Genomic DNA, 23,170 nt, shown 5'->3' on the forward strand with positions numbered 1-23,170 from the left:
TGTCAGCTCCTGGAGACACATCTCTGTGGTCCAGATCTGCTTTTATTGATTGTATGTGGTGTATACCAGGAGTAAAGCCCAGATCGTTTCTGCCTAAATGAATCACCACAGTGTTTGGTAGATGACAACCTCATCAGCAGGGATCCTAGTTTCCCATCATAAAAAAACCCAAAATTCTCTGATTTAAAAAAACATAAAAATCCGCATTTTTTCTGTGATTTAAAATGAAACGCTGAACTTTAGTTTCCCTAGCCACATTATACAGTGGGACCCTGTTTATCCAATCTAGCTGGGACCAGGGCCAGATTGGATATGCAAAAATTCACATAATTCGGAGAATGGGCAAAGAACTTCAGCCCCGGGATGCTGCAGCTCTTTGCCCATTCTATGGATTATCTGAATTTTTGCTTGTCCGATTTGGCCCCAGTCCCAATTAAATTGTATAAACGAGGTTCCACTGTAGTTAACATATGATTTCATTTTTTAAAAAAATGTAAAAACTAAAGATTTTCCATAAAAATTCATATTCCGTGTTTTTCCATGGCAAACAGATTTCTAGGATCCCTGCTCATAAGTTACCAGATAGACACTGCAAAGTAGGCAAAACATGATACCAGTGCAGGCCATCTCTTTCCACCCAAATCAGCCTTTTAGTTAGCAATCCCATATCATGGTGTGCTGCTTCCTCTCCTGCACATTTCTTCCTGCTTGCTTATCACCCAACCGTACTTCCCTTTCCCCCTTCACTCCTCACCCACCTGTCCCCCTTCCCCCCCAAAAAGTCCTCTGTCAGGCTCCCTCTTACCTGATATAACAAGAACTTTGGTTAGACTGGCTGCTAGCTATTCTGCCGTGTCCACAGTAAACCTCCCATAAAATGAAAGCATTATAACAGAGACAACTTGTAGCAAACAATGTAAGTTATTAAATTTTTATTGCACAGATGTGTAAAGGTTCAGATTAGAAACATCAGTGGCAGGGTTCACCAGGGGCAGTGGTCAGACCTATGACTGTACAGTGCTGCTGTTCCATCACCTAGATTTTCCCTTGTTTCTATTTATATACAGGAAGTCTGATAAACTAAAACGTGACATGATGGGCTTGAAAATGTTTGTACTGGATTCTGTTTTACCAGAGCTTAAAGTGGCAGAAGCACTAACTGCTCATGAGAGTTCTAATTTTTCAAATGATATGTTGAAATACAGTATAAACCTTTTTCTATCGCACTTTTCTTGTGTTGACTGCATCATGATGACAGGTCAGGTTTGAATTTGAAAAGAACATAGTACTTTTACTCTACTCACATAGGTATTTCTTTACTGCTTAAAGTGTAGTTAAAATTTCATTTTCTGAAGATGATGTTTACTTTCTTAGCCGCAGTTTGGCAGAAGCTTGTTCAGAAGGAGATGTAAATGCTGTGCGAAAGTTGCTGATTGAAGGGAGAAGCGTGAATGAGCACACAGAAGAAGGGGAAAGTCTCCTTTGTTTAGCCTGCTCAGCTGGATACTATGAGCTTGCACAGGTTGGTTTCCAGTGCTTTCTTTTACACGGTATAGAAAGTACTGTCCTGGTGTATCGCTATTCAGCCTTTGTGGTGGTACAGAGCCCAAGTAAAATTTCAGTTACTTCACTCTTCACTTATTTTCAACAGATAAAAACTCAGCTTCATTAGAAAAAATTTGCATTGCTGACAGGCACTTTGTATATATATATAGCATTTGAAATAAGCTCTTACAAGACACAATTTCACAAAACAGGATTGTATATAGAATGCAATTTTAAGCTCTATGACAATTTGGGCATTTGTCATCTTACAATAACACTTGTCCGTTCTGCCAAAGGTTCTTCTGGCAATGCATGCTAATGTAGAAGACCGAGGTATTAAAGGAGACATAACACCTTTAATGGCTGCTGCTAATGGCGGACACGTCAAAATTGTGAAGTTGCTGCTAGCTCATGGTGCTGACGTCAATGCACAGTCATCAACAGGTAATAAATGTGCCACGATGAACAGTGAATGTCTGAGTGTTCTGTCATGGAAACGCTTAGCTTTTTTGCATCTGGTGAGTCAGTTGTTTGTTCCCCCCTCCACTGTGTTTGCCTGTTGCTTTCATATTTCTTGGAGAAATAAAAAAGATTGACTCCAGACATATGGTCAGTATCGCCAGTCTTAATCAAACAGGAAGCTGAAGTTTACATCTGCCTTTTTCACTTTTGCAGTAGCTGTTACTCCATCTTCATTTGCAAATGGTGATAAAGTTCATTCTTGCCCAAATAATAGACTATAGACCACGGTGTGTATTGTTCTAAACTTTGCAACATGTACTGGACTCATTGAGAAACATGCTCACTAGCCATCAATCAGTGTGAATAATTGTCTGCCAGCTAGTCTGGATGCACTTTCTGTGATGAACAGTAGCAGGGGAAACTGGCAATCCAAGAGATGGAATGGTACTATGGGAATGAGAGCAAAAAAGATGATGTAAAGGAGAGAACAGATTAAAAGATCATTAAGATCAAGGAAGTGAAGGGGGCAGAGACAGGATGCGCATGGGGGGAAGGAAGAGAAACAAAAGTGTGGTCCTAACAAATAGTGGTGTCCTATATCTCTTTGCCAGTTGTCTATTTGGAACATGAAGCTTTAGAGTCAAGATAAAATACACACACACACACACACACACACACACACACACACACACGCACACACACACACACACACACACACACTCTTCATAATCCATTAGTGTGTCCTAATAAGACAACTAGTTGCCTCCTCCTATATGAAATCTTAAAAAAAAAAAAAAAAAAAAAAAAAAAAAATTCTTTGCTAAAAAAACCCTTTAAAATTGTGAGGCAGTACGGTTGAAAAAATACAAAAAATCCTGAGTGAAACAACACATACCATGATTTTCACGTGCCTCATATCCATTTCAGAGCAAGTGCACCTGTTTTTTCCCCCTCCATGGTCCACCCAGGACATCCACTTTAGGCTTCTGGCTCCTAGCCATCAACTCACTTGGGCAAAAAGTCGCATCTCACTCTCTCCTGACCGGAGATTTCAAGACGGTATAGCTCCCTGCCTCACACTGAGATATCTCCAGCAAGCCAGTTTGCCTAAAAAGGCCAGCATTTGTGCTTTGCTTTCTCTGTTGCTCTCTCTCTGGACTATGACCAGAGCATTGCCCGCAGTTATAAGTTACTACACAGCTCCTTCTAAGTAAACACATTCATTCTTAAGTTAAGAGCATTACAGAGAAAACATTTAAACAATAAAAGAACCTACACAGAGGCTAAAAAGCTTACCAGAGGTCACTCCCAATCCAATATAGGGCTGTGATAGGCTTTAGTCCTTCAAAACCCACAACTGGGTTTTTCCTATGATTACAAATGCTTTTGTCTTAGATCCAGAACAGAAACTGAGCAAATTAGTCATTTCTTTATATAGCCCAGGCCTTTGATCTTGGCCTCCTGTGCCTGGCAACCAGGAGACAATGACCTTCTTGTCTGAGTAACTTCAGAAGGCTGGGTATTTGCGTACCTGGATTTAGGAATTTGCATTAACCTCTTCCTTAGGGATTCCCCAGGAAATCCATTTACACTTATTGTCCCAAAAGTCCATACCTGTCTGGCACATTTTCAATATAGTTTTTTGAACTCCCAGGTCTCACATCTGTCACTTCTCTCCCCCCTGCCCCCCAAGGTTACATACAATCTCAGTCTACAATAATGCATAAACTTAATGTAATTTCTTTCAAGAATACTTTTGAGAAAATTGCCATATCTTTCACACCTTGAAAATCTCCAAAGAGTTGTAAGTAGCAGAAATGTTGATAGTTTTCATGGGTTTGGGATCCATACCATGAGTTATGTGACTTCCTGGACCTTTAGAGCATTGCAGGAGCTATGGGTGAAATCCTGGCTTTGTTGAAGTTAAATGATAGCTCTCCTTTTGACTTAAATAAGAGCCGGATTCACCCTATAATTCTAGACTGTGGACAGCTGCAGTTGTGTGCCACTTGAGAGACTACTGCTGTATTATCATGAATACAAATTAGATTATAAGTGTTTGCTGTATTAAGCCGATAATGAAATTTGAAGTTCATCTGGAGACATACCTTTGCTATACATTTAACTTACCAACTGTTTTTATTTTAACATTTGGTGAGGCTTGGGAATCACTAGATATTTCTAATAGCATGAGCAATCTGTTTTTTAAAAAAAAAAAAAAAAAAAAAAAGCATAGGCATAGTTCTTTGTGGCTATTGATCCATTTGACATTGTATAATAATCTTTTCCCTAAAGGTATGTAGATAATGATAGGTGTTTGAAAACCCAAGTCAGTGAATAGTTTCAAAAGTGAAATTTCCATGAAAGAAATGTAAGCACAGATCTATGAAGACAATGACATAGACTACATTATACTATTTTGAGCATAATTTGGATAGTTTGTTATTGACTACTTATTTGCTTTGTTGCAAACGATTGCTTGCTTGAATTCTGGCAGAGATTAATTGGACAAGTGGTGATTGTGAGAAGTTTTTTTTTAAACTACTCTTTGCAGTTTCTTTTGCCAGATTATTTTATTCATGTATAATCTGTTTCAGTGCATAACTTCACAAGCGATAAATTTTGTTTTTAATTTTGTATTTTAGAGAAACTACTTTTGGGTAACTGCAAGTGTCCTTGTCAGCCCTGCAGTAGAGTGTTAACTACTGAAGTCTTGGTTATGAGTTGTTTTACAAATATGTTGCTTTCAACAAACTATTAATAAATATTAGAAGAATAGGAAATTTTTTCGTTACCAAATAGTTGTCAGAAAGTAGAGTAGCAGTATCATTCCCGTTTAAAAAAAAAAAAAAATTTGTGGGGGGGGGGGAATGCTCATGTTGTCTGTGATTCATAAAAGAATGAAAGTATATTTAATGAAAATATGCTGATTCCAGCTTTGGGTACTAAAAATTAACTCTTTGGGATTAAGTCTTGAAATCATCTTATCCAAGGCAGTTCACTCCACTCCTTACTTGATCTAACATCAGCTTTCCTTTGTGCAGAGTAGTATCACTACACTGAAACTGAAAATAACACATTTTTCACACCTCCCATTAAATTATCAGTGTGGAGATGAGTCATGCCAGAGGTTGCAGATTTACGTGGAGAAAAATGGGGGTGATTTCATTTCCCCCTCCCAAATCAGGTCATTAGACACCATTTATAGTTCAGGGTTTTAGTCTGTTAGCATTGGTGTACGTGTGAAAAGTTGTTTTGTTTTTAATTGTACTGTTTCTTGAGCCATAACCTAAAAATTTTATAAACATTTTAAAAATATCAGAGTTAATATTAAGTATTGAAATGAGTCTAGGGGTAAGTGGGATGTAGAAACAATTCCTGTTGCCAGAACAAAATATCTGAATAACTTCTGTTTTTGTTTCTTCTCTCTTCTGGTACTAGGCAACACAGCACTTACCTACGCCTGTGCTGGGGGCTATGTAGATGTTGTGAAGGTACTGCTGGAATCCGGCGCTAGCATTGAGGACCACAATGAAAATGGTCACACTCCACTTATGGAAGCAGGAAGTGCTGGACATGTGGAAGTAGCCAGAGTGCTGTTAGAAAACGGAGCAGGAATCAATACACATTCCAATGAATTTAAGGAGAGTGCACTTACATTGGCTTGTTACAAAGGTGCAGTATCAGTATTAAAGCCTTTACTTTTTTTGTAGAAGTTTTCCTAAAACACCTTACTTTCCTTAACAAGCCTTAGTATTCAACATAAAATATATTAGTTACAATGTTACAGATAGATATAGATTTTGCAATTTATTAAGGACCAGAGTCTGATCCCTTAACCCTGGTTTAGTACCTTGCATTAAAATCAGTGGGGCCACTTATGGAGTGAGATGCTATTCAATGTAAGTGTATCAGAATCTGGTCCTTATTTTATCTCTCTTATTTACATGAGGTTTTAAATCCTGTTATGTCAGTAAAATAACCAGTAAAAGTGCAGACTTTCATGAAGAAATGCAGTTAACTGAAAATCAGTGGAATGATTTATTTACTGCGCACTACAAAAAAAAGTATCTAGCTTCTGAAAATAAGCTGCTTGTTGAACAAAATATGAAAAACATTTCTACAAGTGCTTGAAGATTAAGCCCTTATTTGGAGAAAATGATATTGGGGAACCAAAATATTTTGTAATAGTTTATTATAATTGCTCTAGACAAAGTCCACTATTATAATTCAGGTTTCAGAGTAGCAGCCGTGTTAGTCTGTATCCGCAAAAAGAACAGGAGTACTTGTGGCACCTTAGAGACCAGCAAATTGATTTGAGCATAAGCTTTCGTGAGCTTGCTCAAATAAATGTTAGTCTCTAAGGTGCCACAAGTACTCCTTTTCTTATTATAATTCAGTGAAACAGGTAGAAAAGACCATGAATAATACCTTTGTGTATAGTGCTTTTAATTTGTAGATTTTAAGGTGCTTTACAAAGGTCAGTATAGTTTCCCCATCTGTAAAATAGGGGTAATAAAGCCACAGAGGGGAAGTACTTGTCGAGGCCAGTGGCACAGCCAGGAAGAGAACTCGGGTCTTCTGAGTCCCATTCCAGTGCCTTATCCACTAGAGAACACTGCCTCCCTTTTAGGCAACTGTCTATCTTAGACCACCCAGACCCATGGAATGCAAGTCTTGTTTACTTCTGTTAGAAGGCCCCATCTGTTAAATGAACTAATTTGTCCCTCAAATGGTTACTTAAGGCAGGTTTCACTCAAATAGTTATTATGGTGGATCTGTGCTTTCCATTTAGTGTCTGTAATCTACATACTTATGTAGCTACATCAGCATAGTAGCTGAGCACTGAGGTATTTGGGTGATCATTAATTTTGTTCTAATATTCTTGATTACATTTTTCTGATTGTTCCTGTTGCACTGTTCTATTATCCTAGGTATTGGGATGTGGTTTTTGATGGTGTTTAGAAAAGAGTAAGTAGTAATGGAGTCTTCTGAAAATGAATTATAACAGAGCAATATGATTGGATTTTGAATCCTGATCTATGAGCTTTGGAAGCAGAGTAAAAAGCAAACCGCGCAAGTTTGTACTTACACAGCTCCTCACTCTTTTGCATAGGAAAGAACTTGGAGTTCAAGTTGACTGTGTTCAAAGTGCTCCTTCAGTCTTGTATTCCTTTCTTTCTTGGAGGTTCTGAACTCTTTTTGGCTTTCTAATTTGCTTCCAGATCTCGTGTCTGAGGCTTGAAAACCTGAGTGTGACAATGTTGTTACCACTATTTTTTGTTGCTGTCTTGGCTTGCAGGATTCTTCCCCCCCCCCCCCCCCCCTCAAATCCATGACTAAAAAGTTGAAAATGGATTGTGGTACAGGTACAGGCCCAGTTGTGCCTTTGGACCCCTCTCTGGTCTCTGAGCGAACCCTCTTCAGGTGTTAGGCCTCTTGTTTCACCTCTCCTGGGGTGGAATCCCTCAATTCTCCCACTCTTTTATAAAAGGTCATGGGCTACTGCCTATTGTATAGCAATTGTGATTTCCTAGCAAGTCAGACTGGGCTCAGCCCCTGCAAGTCTTCCCTTTGGGGTCACTGGTACATAGATTGACAAGACTGCTTTCTTAAAACAAAGTATTGTTTAATCTTTAACAGTAGGAACACAGAAACATGAGAGAGGATTTTGAAAACTGTTTATACACATCTGTCACCCATGGATTACCATCCCCTGGAAACCAGGAAGGTCCAACCATTCCAAACCCCCTCCGGAGGGCCTGTATGTGTGTCAGCCTGTTCCTTTCCTACAGGTCCAAACAACTGTGTCCCTCCTTCTGGAGAATGAGTTAATTGCTAGTGTCCCTTTGAACTTTATGCTCCCAGCTTAGCAAAACAGCTGTGTACTTCGGCTGGAGCTGGAAAGTAGCCATCTGCTCAGATAATCTCAGGTATTTTCTCTTAACTTGTTGACCTATTTACCAGGAGGTTATTCATCTAGAGACATTGTGCTGCCTTTCTGCTGGTTTCCTAAGACCCTGCTATTAAACTAAATCCACCTGTGCATACAGTGAATTAATCCTATACAGTCATACAATAAATATTTTCCATAAACCGGTCATATACAGTATTCATAAATAAATGGACAGCAGCCTTTCACAACATGCTTACAATTAAAGTTAGGATTAAACCAGTTAGTCTAGTCTTCTGTCTGAACAGTATCTGAAGTCCCTATAAAGCGATATGAAATTTGTGCAATTAATTGAACATTCTTGTAGCATATCACATGGAATAGTGCACTTGTACACTATTTTAGTGATTAGATAATGTAGGCTATGATGTTTACAGTAAAAGTCTGATTTTTACCCTTGCTAAAAATATGGGAGGTGGAAGTGATGATTTCCAAAGTAATTTTCTTTGTTTATGGTGTTGTAACTGAGTCCTGCATTGTTTAACTAGATGTGTTAAAACCTTTCTGCTGTGTTTCAGTCTATGAACACACACACACAAAACAGAAGAATGTGACTTGTTGAACAGGTTTTGAGGTTTTTATTAATTATGTATTTTCAATTTAGGCCATTTAGAAATGGTGAGGTTTCTTCTGGAGGCAGGTGCAGACCAGGAGCATAAAACAGATGAAATGCACACTGCTTTAATGGAAGCTTGTATGGTAAGAAACAAATACATTGCTGTAGCATGGAAGCATATTTAGCATTTCTCCAGTTGCTGGAGAAGATCCACAAAACAACGATCCTCTTGTCTATTTGGTACACAATCTAATTTAAATTATATATGCCCATTCATTGTGCCTCATTATTTTTATCTCTCCCCATACTCAAAAGAGGGTAAAGAAAACATGGTTTAAGACAATACTTCTCTAAAGCAGAATGATCTAAATTAGCACTCATTTTATGCTTCACAAGAGTCATATTTTGTACTGGGTGACACTTTTGACTGCTGTGCTAGCACCTGTTTGGCCATGTTCCAATAAAAAAATTTAGAATTTGGTTATTTCTGAGGCCTGCACAAAAGTCTTGAAATAAGTGAGTAGTATTTTACTACACTTGAGTCACCGGCTCATATCTTAACTACAGTCACTCTGGCTTGAAAGAAGAGCTTTGAACTTCAAGGTAACCTTCAAATCTTCTCACAGGAATCCCTAAACTGTAACAATATCAAATGAATGCTCCCAGTGGTCACATTAAAATGTGCATTTAACAGATAACTTTAAAATGTACATGTTTTTACCTTTTAAACTTATAGGCTGAATGCTTGTCTTTGCCTGGTTACTGGAGGCATTCAGCACATGCTAGTGCAGTTCGGGGAAGCTCGTTTAAAAAAATAAAACAAAACTTGCCATGTGTAGACTTTCCATTTCCCATGTGTTCCTCTTCCAGCTTCTTTTACAAAAAGTGTTGCTCTAGATCACATGACTTCATAGCCATTTAAAAATCTGTCATGATGATGATAGGGGAGATCTTAGAGGTGGCTACAGCCCTTCAAAGTTAGTTTGATTAAAAAAAAGAAATGATATGTGGGTGATCATCCATTTCATGCTGTATTTCATTTTAGTCAATTTTTTTGGCAAGAGCTACAATCGTCTATCATCCAAGTGATAGCAATGAAAGTCATATCTCACACAGGCGTGGTCTAACTTACCGTTCAGTTCCTATGCTTTTAGTTTGTTGACTTATGACCCATACAATTCGCAATATTAATTGTTCAGCTGCCTCTGTCCAAGAGAAGATTATCATTCTTTCCCTCAAGCTTCATCTTTGTCCATGCTGGAGTCTGAAGATTTTGGGTCTCTTGCATGACAGTTTAGGAAAGCTGTTTATCAGCATATAATTCATATTAATAATAATATTGGTTATTTATCCCGTTCACCATGTAAGATATTGATGGATTTATTTGAATTCTTTCACTTTTGATTAAATTTAGAGTAGCTATCCAGACAGGTTTAGTTCCAGCAAATCTGGGTCTTTTTCAGAATCTTTCCATTTAGTTATCCTGTTGCAACACCAAAGATTCAATGTGTAATATTCAGCATGCACCTCACCTATCCCAAGTCTAATGACATGTAAGCTGCAGGAATTTAGTCCCCTAGAGTGATGGGTGTGGGCAGATACGCATAATAACTCTGTACACGGAAGGAGTTATTGGAATGTTGTATCAAGGTTTCCTACTAAATAATAAGAGGGAAACAATTGCTTGTGACTGTTTTCCCCTCCCTTTTCCCTAGATTATAGCTGTTTTCTTTTCTTTGTGCTGTATCATGACTCTCCATTCCCTCTTAAACAGAGAAACTGACAAAATTTCCAATAAATTTTTTGAGTTTTGTTGTGCTATTCACATGCAAATGAAGAACAGAATCAAAGCAGAGAAAGTATAGCTTAACTTTTGCTACACACTAGATGCTGAAGTTTAACTTCCTTGCCCATTCTGATGATGTTAGTTACTTATCTCTTTGAATTTGTCCACTGGCTCCTCCTCTGTTACATCAAATTCAAGCTTCTTATCTTCTTGAAAACTCGGTATAACTAAATAAGCTTTATATAGCCATTCCAGCTTATGAAGTCTTGTCTCTCTTAAAATTGCACCGCCCCAGCCTACTAGCCTCCTCTCCTGTGATGAATGGTTTTGTTAGTTTCTGACATAAATATCTCCATGCCTTTTCTAGACTGCCCTTCTGCAAAGGGAACTTTCCTGAACTCATTCTCAAGGGCCTTACTCCTCTCTACTGTTATGTCCCTTTCAAAGACCCAGTTCTACTATGAATGTACTTTAAATACCCCGCCCCCCCCCCCTTTTTTTTTTAACATATTGTGTATTTTCCATCCCTGCCTAGTCTCTGTTCATCCTTAGATTGTGAACTCCTTGGACAGGAACTGATCTTGTCTATTGGAAAGCAACTAGCATGTAAAGTGGGGGCAGGGGTGTGTGTGTGTGTGTGTTGTAAATAATGTGTGTGCTTGATGTAAGAAATCCTTTCACATTATAAACCTGTTAGTCTGAAGATGATTGTAAAATGATGCCCCTAATCCTTATTGAAGTCTTAGTTCAGTCTTCCCTTTCCTGAAATAAATATAAAGACTACAAATCTGGGTGGTATTATATCTACTTAAGCGATTTTGCAAGTGATTGAATTGAGAAGTGGGTGCTCACATTTTTTAATTAATTTCTAGAAGGCTTGAAGGATGTAGGCAGTTCATTTTTGTTTTTGAGATACTGATGCTAAATATTGAGAAGCCAGAGCAATTAGATGGATGCTTACTGTGTGATTTCACATAAAAATGAAAAATAATAAAATGAGTAATAGACCCCCCCGCAGTGTAGACCAGGCCTTAGATAAGTTTATTGTATAGCAAGAAACTTACAAACAGACAAAATATGCTGTCTGGCTAAGCAAAAATCTGATAACCTTCCTGCTAAAGGTTCACTTATTGAAAGGTCTTACTTCCCGTTTAGAAATGGGTATATTATGTATGGTTTTCCTGAATGATTTACAGTAACTAAGGCAGCTAATATCTGTCAAGACGCCAGCCTATAAATTAAAGGTAAAGCCAAAAGGGCATCAGTGACAAGGAGTGGATTTCCGAAGGCATACAGTCCTTTCCAGTCCTGTACATAGTAAGCCACAAAAATGGACCATATCACCCTGTGAGTTTAGGAGAACAGCTGATAGAAGTAGAGGTGGTTTCTGCGGTGTCACTTCACTTCACTTTTTTTTTTTTTTTAAACTAGCACTCCATTTCCACCACACTCATGCTTTCCTCTGAAAAAATGGACATGTGTGGCTAGCTCAAATGCCTTGAGGATTTGTGTTGGTGGGTGGTTGCTTGTCTCTGTCTGATTCTTACCTCTCTTGGAACTGAATTCCAAGAGGCCTCAGAAGGAGGGATGCAGGTTCTCAAATTGAGAAATTTTTTTCCCTGCATTCTTCTGGAACTAAATTTCCTCTGTCATTGAGAATAAATATCCATGTCACACTTGTCCCAAATGGTCTGCTTTTAAGGGGGAAAGAAATCACTTCAGAGACTGCATTTTAGTATTTACTATTTTGTCCATCAAGATAGCAACTAAGGGGCTGGCGGGGGGAAAAATTGATATTGTGCACTGTTTTACTGCATATGATGTATAAGGGAATGTCTGCGTGGGTGTTTTTTTTGTTTCTTTTTTTTAACCTGGTTAAAATTTCAGGTCCTGTCATGCCTGATAGACTGAGTGGATATCTAGTGAAATGACATCACAAGAGCCAAAATAATGCAAGCTGAGCGATTGAGAGGAGAAGTGATTTTTAATCCCTGTTTTAATTTTTTTTTAGATTGATTGAATGAATGAATGAATGAATGTCTGGCGTTTTGGAGAAAGGGAATTTTTTTAAAGATAAAACACCTCTGCCCCTTTAAGATGAGAGCTTAGTAACATACATCTTGAGACCCCAACAAACCTTTCAGCAAAACCTGGGAGGACTAGACATTATATTCCTCATATATCTTAAATTTTTTAAATTAAACAATAAAATACACACTTTCATATATTAAAAAAGAGCACCCAAGTTCAACTTTATCCACTGGCAAGATGACTAAAAATGTCTTACAGTAGCTTAGGAAGAAGCAAGAATTTTTTTTACTCAGTGTGCAGCAGGTTGTATTATAGTAATTTTATGGTGAAATTTATGATAGTGTCTGTTTCTTTCTGTGAAGGGGCTTGTTTGGCTAATACCATGAATATTTTGACAGAAAAGTAAATTTTTTTTTGATGGGATCAGAATTTCATTAGAATCTTGCTAACTTGTTTCTTATTTTTATTTAATTTTTTGATAATTCATAAGGTACTAGTAAATTCTGTACGAATTAAGTCAAAGTTAATGAATCCTCATTACCACACTTCTGTATTGAATTGTTACTAAAAAGTTGGGTGAAGAAAACCTTTTTTGTTTGAATTAGTGTAGTTTAGTGAAGTTCTATGATGTCAACATGTTTGGTTTTTTTTAAAACATGCATATGCTGTATTAAGTTCACTAATTTGTGAATCACACATTTAACTTTTGGGGGGGCTATATAATGTAGCAATATGTCTACATTTGAGGCTTTGAGAATGCTTGAAAATACTTCGGGTTTGATCTTGCTCCCATCTTAACTCGCTTAATCTGTTTTAGCTATTTGGATTTTCAAAAATGTCAAAGGGTGTTAGAAGACAATTGAAATTCAGTGGGATTTGTGCACATAATTCCTTTAGACTCTGTTGTAAATCCCAACCACAAAGTGCATTGGGTCTGAATGAAGTATACATAAACTGAAGTATGATCTTTAAGCCAAGTTCTGGTTGTCAGGGCAAAACTTGTGTTGCCTGTATTTGTGCTTTGTTCATCTTATGTTTTTTGCATTCTTAGGATGGCCATGTGGAAGTTGCTAGGTTACTTCTTGACAGTGGTGCTCAAGTGAACATGCCTGCTGACTCTTTTGAGTCTCCATTAACGTTGGCAGCCTGTGGTGGACATGTGGAGCTGGCAGCGTTATTAATTGAACGTGGGGCTAACTTGGAGGAGGTAAATGATGAAGGATATACACCACTAATGGAAGCAGCCAGAGAAGGTCATGAAGAGATGGTGGCATTATTGTTAGGTCAAGGTAACTATAACTGTGTGTCTAGTCAGTAGGTTTGAAAATGCTATATGGGCATCTAGAAATATGAATGTCAATGTATAATTTACAAAACTAGTTACAGTGCTATTTTTTTCAGTCTTTTCCTGTTCAAATAGTCTTTCTCCCAGATGCAACATCCTGACCTTTTTAACAAGAAATAATCCTCAAATAAATTCAGATTAATCAGTGAGAAGTAAATGAGCAACTGGTAATCTGAAAATGCGTTTTACAGAATAGCATTACATACTGATTAACCAATCTATATAATTTAGGTTCTTCAAGTTGGCCTCTGCATAGATCCACTTGGGGAATATGCTTCTGGAATCTTACAGAAAAAAGAGTGCTCACTGAGATCAAGTGAGCAATCTCTGCTAGTCAGAGACAGTTGTAATTATGTGGATCTCAAATAATTTCAGGAGTTTTCTTTGAAACAGAATAGTCAAATCAGCTTTACATTTTACATGTCTTTCATTAAAGAAATTAACTTTTTAATATTTGTTTCAGTAACTAACTTGATCTTGGTGGTGGGGGATTTGTTTCTTGTTTTTGGAAGGAGCAAACATCAATGCTCAAACAGAAGAGACTCAGGAAACTGCCCTAACTTTAGCTTGCTGTGGAGGTTTTCTGGAAGTTGCTGATTTTCTTATTAAGGCAGGAGCTGATATAGAGCTTGGATGTTCCACACCTCTAATGGAAGCTGCTCAAGAGGGTCATTTGGAGCTTGTTAAATATTTACTAGCTGCAGGTATGGAGTCATTTTTTGTTCCGCTTAGCTGGGTTCTACAAGTTTGTTTACTTGAATAGGGTGCCTGTGCCCATGTTGATAAACCTTCATTAGCAGCATTATGAAGTTAGACTCTGTAGTGATTTATGTAACTGTTCTAGACTATTTAATATTTTGGATATATGTTTACCGCTGGAGAGTAATAAGCAGTTCAAACTTCAGTTCTGAGGGGACTTGTGTCTTTAGTGACTCATTTCAGAGTATGGCTGATAAAATCTTTAAAGGAATATTTTAATCAACTTTTTATTGAACGATAAAAAAAGGTTTACAGAGGTTTACAGTCTGTTCTGTTAGGAACATAGAGACTTGGATATTTTTAGACTATTGTTTTAATGCTTACATGTTCATTAATACTGCTTTTCAGGGGCTAATGTGCATGCAACAACAGCAACAGGTGACACAGCACTGACATATGCATGTGAAAATGGCCATACTGATGTAGCAGATGTCTTACTTCAGGCAGGTGCAGATTTGGTAAGGAATTAACTTTTAGATGATAATTATAAATCAGAAATAAAAAATATAATGAGCACTGAATGTTAATTGCTGAAAACTTGTTTTTTAAATTCTCCCTTTCATTTTACTTTAAATATGTTATCTAAATGCAGTTTTGTGTAGCTTGTTAACCATGTGGGAATTAGTGATTCTTCTTCCCAGTTTGATGTAAAATGATTATTTCATTATCTAAAAGCAATTCTCAAAATGCTTTAGTCCAGTGGTCAGCAACCTGTCAATCGTAATTGACTGGTTGATCCTGGAGCCTCTGCCAGTCAAGTGCAATCTCTGGGCCACTAGAAGTCCAGCGGTGCAGCGGGGCTCAAGCAGGCTGCCTGCCTGCCATGGCCCCATGCTGCTCCTGGAAGTGGCTGGCTGCTAGCACGACTCTGTGGCCCCTGGGATTCCCGGCCAACGCATGGAGACCCGCTGTCCCTATCGCCCGCAGGGGCCGCAGAGATGTGCCAGCAGCCAGCTGCTTCTGAGGAGTGGTGTGGGGCCACGGCAGGCAGGCAGCCTGCTTGAGCACCGCTGTACCGCTGGCCAGGAACTGCCTGTGGTAAGCGCATCCCGGCCGGAGCCTACACCTCGCATCCCCTCCCGCATCCCAACCCCCTGTACCAGACTCCCTCCCAGAGCCCTCACCCCAGTCCTCTGCACCAGCCTGGAGTACCCTCCTGCACCAAACTCCCTCCCAGAACCCACACCCCTCACCCCCCCCCCCCCCGAGCTTGCACCCCTCACTCCTGCACCCCAGCTCCCTTTCTCAGGCTTAGCCAATGCACGCCCCACAGTTAAGAATGTTACACTGTTTTGTGACAATCCCTGAATGATTTTGTATCTATAAACCACAAATGACACTAATAAAAAGTAAAACTCATGAAATGTCCAGTGGATTCTATGACATTAGGTGCAGTGTGACCATATGATCCCTGCACCCAAACTCCCTCCCAGAGTTTGCACCCTTCGCTCCTGCACTCCATACCCCTGCTCCAGGCTCAGCCCAGAGCCCCCTCCCACACTGTAAACCCCTCGGCCCCAGCCCAGAGCCTGCACCCAATCCCCGGCCCCAGCCTGGTGAAAGTGAGTGAGGATGAGGGAGAGTGAGTGACAGGAAGAGGGCATGGAGAGTGTGGGATGGGGTTGATCCTGAGTTGATCTTAAATTCAAAAAGTAATCTTGTGTATAAAAAGGTTGGAGACCACTGCTTTAGTCTGACTTACCTTGGCTGGCTTCCAAAGCTGTTCCAACCCCTTAAAAGTAGCCTGAGCAGAAAAATACTGCTGCCGTGTCATTTATATGAAGCATTTCAAATTAAAATGCAGAAATGATCCACTCCACATTCTGGTTAATACCAGAAAATAGCTGTTTCTGTTATGCTGCAAGTGAAAAGCCCGATTTTCCCCCCCATCCCACTTTCAATAGCAACTATTAAAGATGTCAATTCTGTTCCTGCTTTAATTACTAGGTGTTGATAAACTGTATTTAGGTAATGGAATAAAGATGATTGAGGTAAACAGAGACATTGTCCATGTTCAGCATCTGTTGAGAATGCCTGTAGAGCATTATATTAATGCCACATAAAATGAAGTTAACTCTGAAGCTTATTAATAAGGGAACTCTTTTCTTTAAAAAAGCCCATAAACATGGGCTTTACAGTCTGACCATTTTAATACTTCACACTTACACTTTTCATCCGGGGATCTCAAAGCTCTTTACAAAGGTGGGTTGGTATTATCCCTGTTCTACAGATGTCATCAAGATAAGTCGGTTAGTTTGTGGATATTACTGGGTTACTAAACCTCAAAATGTAGTCATTTGTGATGGTAATAATATTTCAGCTGAAAAAGTGAAGGCTGGATTTAGATCCCTTTAGAAACTTGACCTTTTGCAATCTTGTAAGCCTGTTTTCATATTTTGTCTAGGAACATGAATCAGAAGGTGGAAGAACTCCTTTAATGAAAGCTGCAAGAGCAGGTCACGTTTGCACTGTTCAGTTCTTGATTAGCAAAGGTGAGTTCATGAAGTTTTCTTTTCTGCTTTTATAAGAATTCTGACTTGAAGACAACTGTGTATGTAATGTAGATTCTATGTAGATTTCCAATAATTTAAATAGCAGTGCTAGTACTAGGATAACTTTTTTTATGCTTAATTTTATACATAATGGAATTAAGGTTCTGGACATCATTTGTCTTAAACATGCCCCTTCTTGCACCGCAGGCAGCGCATGAAAGCCTTCACGGCATGTTGTAATGTACAGATACTGAGTCGCTGCTCATGTGTTTCGATCTATTTTTTATTAAATAGAAGATATTTGATCCATTTGATCCTCCTGATTGTCCATACAATCGACACATTGTATATAAAACTCAGAGTGTTTCTAATAAGAACAGGGAATGATTATAGGACTTACAGTGACATTATTGTCTTGCTTCCAACTACATTAAAGTTATTTTAATCACTCTACCTTGAGTTAGAATATTTAAGCCACTAGGCTATGTAGACTAGGACTTCCAAACTTGGTAACCTAAAGTGAGGTACCTGATACTTAAAAGGTGCTGGTCACCTGCAGTTCCCAATAAGTTCATTGGGAGCTGTGGTATGGCTTAGGAGCTCAGAAAATTAGACCCCTTTAGGCCCTAGTGTTTTATTTGCATTGAAGATAGTGGAAGCTAATGGGTGCTCAAAGCTTTTAAAAATCAGGTGCCTAAATATTGATTTAGGAGTCTAATTTTAGTAACTGCATGTGTGGTCATTCTTGCTCCTTATTAACCCGGCTTCATCAGCCAAGCAGCTACAGTTACAAGTTTTCCTCTCCTCCTCGTGTGGAATCTGACTGGCCTACTGTCCCTAGTCCTGCCCCATTATCATCCCTTCGCCAATGTGAATGGGAGAAGGCACAGCTGGAATTAGTCGCTGCTTGCCAGTGACTAGGAAGGGCTTGTGCAGCAAGTCAGTCATAAAGTGAGGCACTATGACAACAAAATTGCTGGCAGATCTTGAATAACGGCATCACATACACAATCACATTAGGTCCATGCATGTAATATAGACACATTCACATTCTTGGCTGGGAATGTTAATGTTTATGCTATCTTCCCTGTATTTTTTAGTAAAAGTAACATTTCTGATCCATTATGTAGCTGATGAGACTTTTGTGTTTAACAATTATAAAACTTCATATTGTCAAATTTGCTGAATACAGTACTATATTATGTAACAGTCAGTGTGTCTGTTCCTAACATTTCTGGCCATCAAATACATTTGAAGTTGATTTATGCATTTAATTATTTTTAAAGCTGCTGTTTCATATTAGTCTAATATATGTGGAATTAAGTATTGATTCCAGAACAGGAATGGGTGAAAGACAAGTGTTACAGTTCATCTTTTTATGAAGTGATTTCTTCTCCCACCATCCTTCTTTCTTCCCCCTCCTGCACTGAAGGAGCAAACGTGAATAGGACCACAGCTAACAATGATCATACAGTATTGTCGCTGGCCTGTGCTGGAGGTCACTTGGCAGTTGTGGAATTACTGCTGGCTCATGGAGCTGATCCTACACACCGACTGAAAGTAAGTATTTTTAGCATTTGTATGTTTTCCTTGTCTTCTGAACTAATCTTATGGTTACTGTTTCAAATAAATGCAGGGACTGGCTAAATAAACTGACATACTTGTAATGAAAGTTTATAGCAATCACTCTCAAAATTATAAATGTGGATAGTGCTAAATGAAATCCTTATCATCCAAGAGAACCCTTGCCACTAAGGGCTTGTCTACACTACCGCCTAAGTTGATGTTAGTTACATCTCTCAGGGGTGTGAAAAACCACCCCCTTGAGCAATGTAACTTACATCAACTTAGATGCTCTTCCGCTAACCTACTTCCGCCTCTCGTTGCGGTGGAGTAATTACGTCGACGGGAAAGCGCTCTCCCATCGACGCAGTGTGTCTTCACCAGACATGATAAATCAGCGCAGCTGAATCGGTGCAGCGGCTCTGATTTAGCGTGGTAGTGAAGGCAAGCCCTAAGTGTATAGCATTGTTTGAGGGAGAGTGAGTGTATTAGCCACAGGAAGTCATGAATTCTTGCACCAAGAAATTAGACTGAACTTGCTGTGTAATTCTCATAGTTTCATAATGTTAATGCCTTTGTGTTTAAAGATACACTTGTAAAAATGTAAAATTAAAATAATTAATAAAATTAATTATAATAAATAATTAATAAAATAAGTTTCTCATACACATGGTTTTCTAAAGTAGTGTGCTACTTTTCTCTTTAGGATGGTTCAACTATGTTGATAGAGGCAGCTAAAGGTGGTCATACTAGCGTGGTTTGCTACCTGCTGGATTATCCAAATAACTTGCTTTCTGCTCCTGCACCTGATGCCACCCAGCTGACCCCACCATCCCATGATTTAAATAGGGTAAGATTCAAGAGCTAATACAGGGTTTTATTTCATTTTTCTGTGTGTTCATACTTAGTTTGCTGAAAGTTAAGGTACTAAAATATGCCCTAAAGTTATGAAAAATATCTGGAAACATAGGTTTAGCACATTTTGTAGGTTACTAGATGAGCTTTTTTGAAAAGATGCCACAATTTGAAGTGTAAACTGAAAATCCTTTGGAGGCGTTACTGGGTAATTCTTTGCCTTTTTCCTCTTGATCTGTCAATTTTACTGAAAAAACAATGAGGAAGAAAATCTCAACAGTCGAAAACACTTGAGTAAGAAGTGCTCTTTTAACCTTCATTTGCAGCCAACTGTGGCTTAAATTTGCACTGCAGATTTATTATGGGTTACCATGTTCATGATGATGAAATTGTTAGAATGTTTGTTGTTTATACTAAGGCCATGTCTGCACTCCCCCTTATGTCAACAAAACTTATATCGCTCAGGCGTGTGAAAAAGCTCACACTAAGCGACATATTTTTAATCGGCATAAGTGCTCGTGTGCACAGTGCTATGTCGGCGGGAGAGCGTCTCCTGCCAACATAGCTACTTCTGATCGTTTAGGTGGTTTTATGATGTCTACAGAGAGCTCTCTCCTGTTGGCATAGAGCGGCTACATGAGTGATTTTACAGCGGCACAGCTGTATCAGTACAGCTATGCCACTGTAAGCTTGCTAGTGTAGACATGGCCTAAGAATGTGAAGTGCTTAGGACCCATATGAATAATAGTCTGGAACTGTTAACAGCTCTTGGCACTGAACTCAACATTTCAAAAGGTGTTATATCAAATACTGTTTGTTATGCATGCCACTTTTGTAACAGTGACCATTTTGTTAATATTTATTGAAGTATAACATCTCATTAAGCATATAGGACGAAAAGAAATGTAATCTATTAGTGTCCAATGTTTTAGGCTCCTCGTGTACCAGTGCAGGCACTGCCCATGGTCGTCCCACCCCAGGAGCCTGACAAACCCCCTGCCAATGTCGCCACAACCCTTCCCATCAGAAATAAAGGTCAGTTGTAGCTTTGCAGCTTACTTTAAACATCCTATCTAGGTAGAAGATTTAGGGTTGCTTTCAATTTTATTTTAGTTGACAAGTTCCTGCAGACAATAATCGTTTCTGGAATCAGTCAAGGGAATTAATTTAATTTTTGTAAGGACTGTTTTCACCCACATTAAAGACTAAATATCCATCTAACTTCTTTAAATTGGAATTTTTCAAGAAATGTGCCTCTCTAAAAATCTTACATAATGTGTGGTTTTGCTAGATTAATGTGAAATGTCAGTTGTCAACCAGTATCGAATAGTTAAAACTTTGAAAGAATTGTCATTGATCACAGTTATCAGTAATATTGTAGCTGGTTTGGAATTTACATCTCCTTAAGATAGTAGTCTAGGTACAGATTTGACTATATTTAAAAGCAGAATTTCTTGATTTTGTGCTGTAAAATGTGACTTGGGTCCTCTTTGCGAAGTAGTTGAACTCAGTGTAAATTTGGTATCCATTTTTGAAACATTATGTAAAAGTGCAGCAAAAATTTTATAGATAAAGGATCTCCAGAATATTTTTTCTATCAAGGACCACCAGTAGGTCACGTGTGTGTGTGTGTGTGTGTGTGTGTAATAAAATATATACTGTGTATATGCTTGTAATACTTTACAGTTTAAGTTCTGCTGGAAGAAAATGGGTCCTTCCACAGTTAGAAATACTGTGTCTTAATTTCCCTTCCATTCTGAACCATTAATCACTTTTCCTTATAACATTTAGATGGTATAGTGTTGGCTTAATCACTATGGACTTGTTCACTATAAATCGGTTGGACTACACAGAGCACTGTCCTTTCTTACTTGAAGACTGAATTCTTTCCCTCTCCTGATTAGGGAGTTGGGTTGAACGTACGCAAATTCATGTCTTCTGTGTGGAACACCTAAACACAATAACTGTCCAATCAGAACATATTAGTTTGTATTTTAATGCTTTAATATTGGGTCTAGTACTGAATGTCAAGCTAATATAGCTGGACTCCCAGTGTGAAGGGATTAAATATTCCTAATTAGATTAGCACCTTTTTAAATCTACCAAGGCAGATTTACAAAGCTAATTCTTCAAACAAACAAAAACCCTACCCATCAAATAAGTTTGGCTTGGTTTCTTGGCTTTTTTCATGCATTTATGACTTGATACCATCTCAAAACACAAAACAGGTCTAGGGATAGTATCTCCTTCCCTTTCTTTTTTGTATATCTAATTATGCCACTTGCATACCACACATCTTGAGGCAATCATTTTCTTGTCACAGACATGTAACTATTGTTGGATCAAATACCTTAAAAATAATTTACAAAACTGTTCTACATTATGTATAGTAATCCACTGTTAAATTTGAAGGCTAACCTCTGAATTAATATTTATCATAACGTGCAAGATATGGTTTTCTTCATAAGGGTCTTACTGTACACTTTCACCTTCTATGGGTACAGTACCTTGGTGCCTAACTGTTGGCCATTAGATGTCCAAACAGTAGCTCTGTAATGAGGATGCCATTCATGTGCACTTCCATTGGTTCTGAGGGGGTTTCTTTTTCACACAGCTGCTTCTAAACAAAAGTCCAGCAGCCATTTGCCAGCAAACAACCAGGATGTACAGGGTTACATCACCAATCAGTCTCCAGAGAGCATTGTAGAAGAGGCTCAGGGCAAGTTAACAGAGCTTGAGCAGAGGATAAAAGAAGCCATAGAAAAAAATGCTCAACTGCAGTCCTTGGAATTGGCACATGCTGATCAGCTTACCAAGGAGAAGATTGAGGAATTGAACAAAACGAGAGAGGAACAAATTCAGAAGAAACAAAAGATTTTGGAGGAACTGCAGAAAGTAGAGCGAGAGTTACAACTGAAAACACAGCAGCAGCTAAAAAAGCAATATCTAGAGGTTAAAGCGCAAAGAATTCAGCTTCAGCAGCAGCAGCAACAGCAGTCTTGCCAGCATCTGGGACTACTGACTCCTGTTGGGGTTGGAGAACAACTTTCAGAGGGGGACTATGCACGATTACAGCAGGTGGACCCCATCTTGCTCAAGGATGATCCTCCGCAAACTGCTGCGCAGATGGGCTTTGCACCTATTCAGCCTCTGGCGATGCCACAAGCTTTGCCTCTGGCAACAGGTTCCCTACCTCCAGGGTCCATCGCAAATCTTACAGAACTGCAAGGAGTTATAGTTGGACAGCCAGTGTTGGGCCAAGCACAGCTGGCAGGGCTGGGGCAAGGAATTCTGGCAGAAACTCAGCAAGGGTTAATGGTAGCCAGCCCTGCTCAGACCCTCAATGACACGCTGGATGACATCATGGCAGGTGGGTTTATATTGTTATGAGCAGGTATAATTTATGATTTGCTTACAGCTAGTAGAGGGTATATCAACTTGCTTTTCTTTTCTTTTCTTTTTTTTTTTTTTTTTTTTGGTTTGGTTTGGTTTTGTTCTAACTACCATAACAATGAACGATTTTGGTATACTGATCCGTGTCCTTAGGGCTTTAGAATAATAGTTCAGTATAAGTAGTCTTAAGTAAACATTTTTAGTTTGAAGGATTGACCTCCCGTTTGAGGTTTTGCTACCCATTTCCCGTTTGACAGGTTGGTATGCTGTATGTGCAAAATGCCATCTTATTTTGCATAGTTGCTTTGGCCACAGTTGAAACGACGATACTATTGCAGCCCATTTCTAGATGTGGAGCACCACATTGTTCTTCAGTGTTCGTTAAGAAATAGATTTAATATTTGGAATAGGTCTTCTATCAACTAGTGTA

General features: G+C 38.7%; 1 protein-coding gene across 3 annotated transcripts in view; it reads left to right on the forward strand.

The window, feature by feature from the left end:
- The window catches only part of ANKRD17 (ankyrin repeat domain 17), a 131,660-nt gene that overhangs the window by 64,604 nt on the left and 43,886 nt on the right, over window positions 1-23,170 (forward strand). For all 3 annotated transcript variants that reach the window (XM_074950408.1, XM_074950407.1, XM_074950406.1), the window contains exons 4-15: window positions 1,375-1,522; window positions 1,842-1,989; window positions 5,449-5,682; window positions 8,565-8,659; window positions 13,385-13,622; window positions 14,191-14,382; window positions 14,786-14,895; window positions 16,842-16,929; window positions 18,362-18,489; window positions 19,199-19,342; window positions 20,280-20,382; window positions 21,962-22,717. In XM_074950408.1, the coding sequence (XP_074806509.1) occupies window positions 1,375-1,522; window positions 1,842-1,989; window positions 5,449-5,682; window positions 8,565-8,659; window positions 13,385-13,622; window positions 14,191-14,382; window positions 14,786-14,895; window positions 16,842-16,929; window positions 18,362-18,489; window positions 19,199-19,342; window positions 20,280-20,382; window positions 21,962-22,717 (2,384 nt within the window). The remainder of the gene's footprint in view (window positions 1-1,374; window positions 1,523-1,841; window positions 1,990-5,448; window positions 5,683-8,564; window positions 8,660-13,384; window positions 13,623-14,190; window positions 14,383-14,785; window positions 14,896-16,841; window positions 16,930-18,361; window positions 18,490-19,198; window positions 19,343-20,279; window positions 20,383-21,961; window positions 22,718-23,170) is intronic.

The sequence above is a fragment of the Natator depressus genome, chromosome 4, assembly GCF_965152275.1.
Source record: "Natator depressus isolate rNatDep1 chromosome 4, rNatDep2.hap1, whole genome shotgun sequence".
Classification (NCBI taxonomy): domain Eukaryota; kingdom Metazoa; phylum Chordata; order Testudines; family Cheloniidae; genus Natator; species Natator depressus.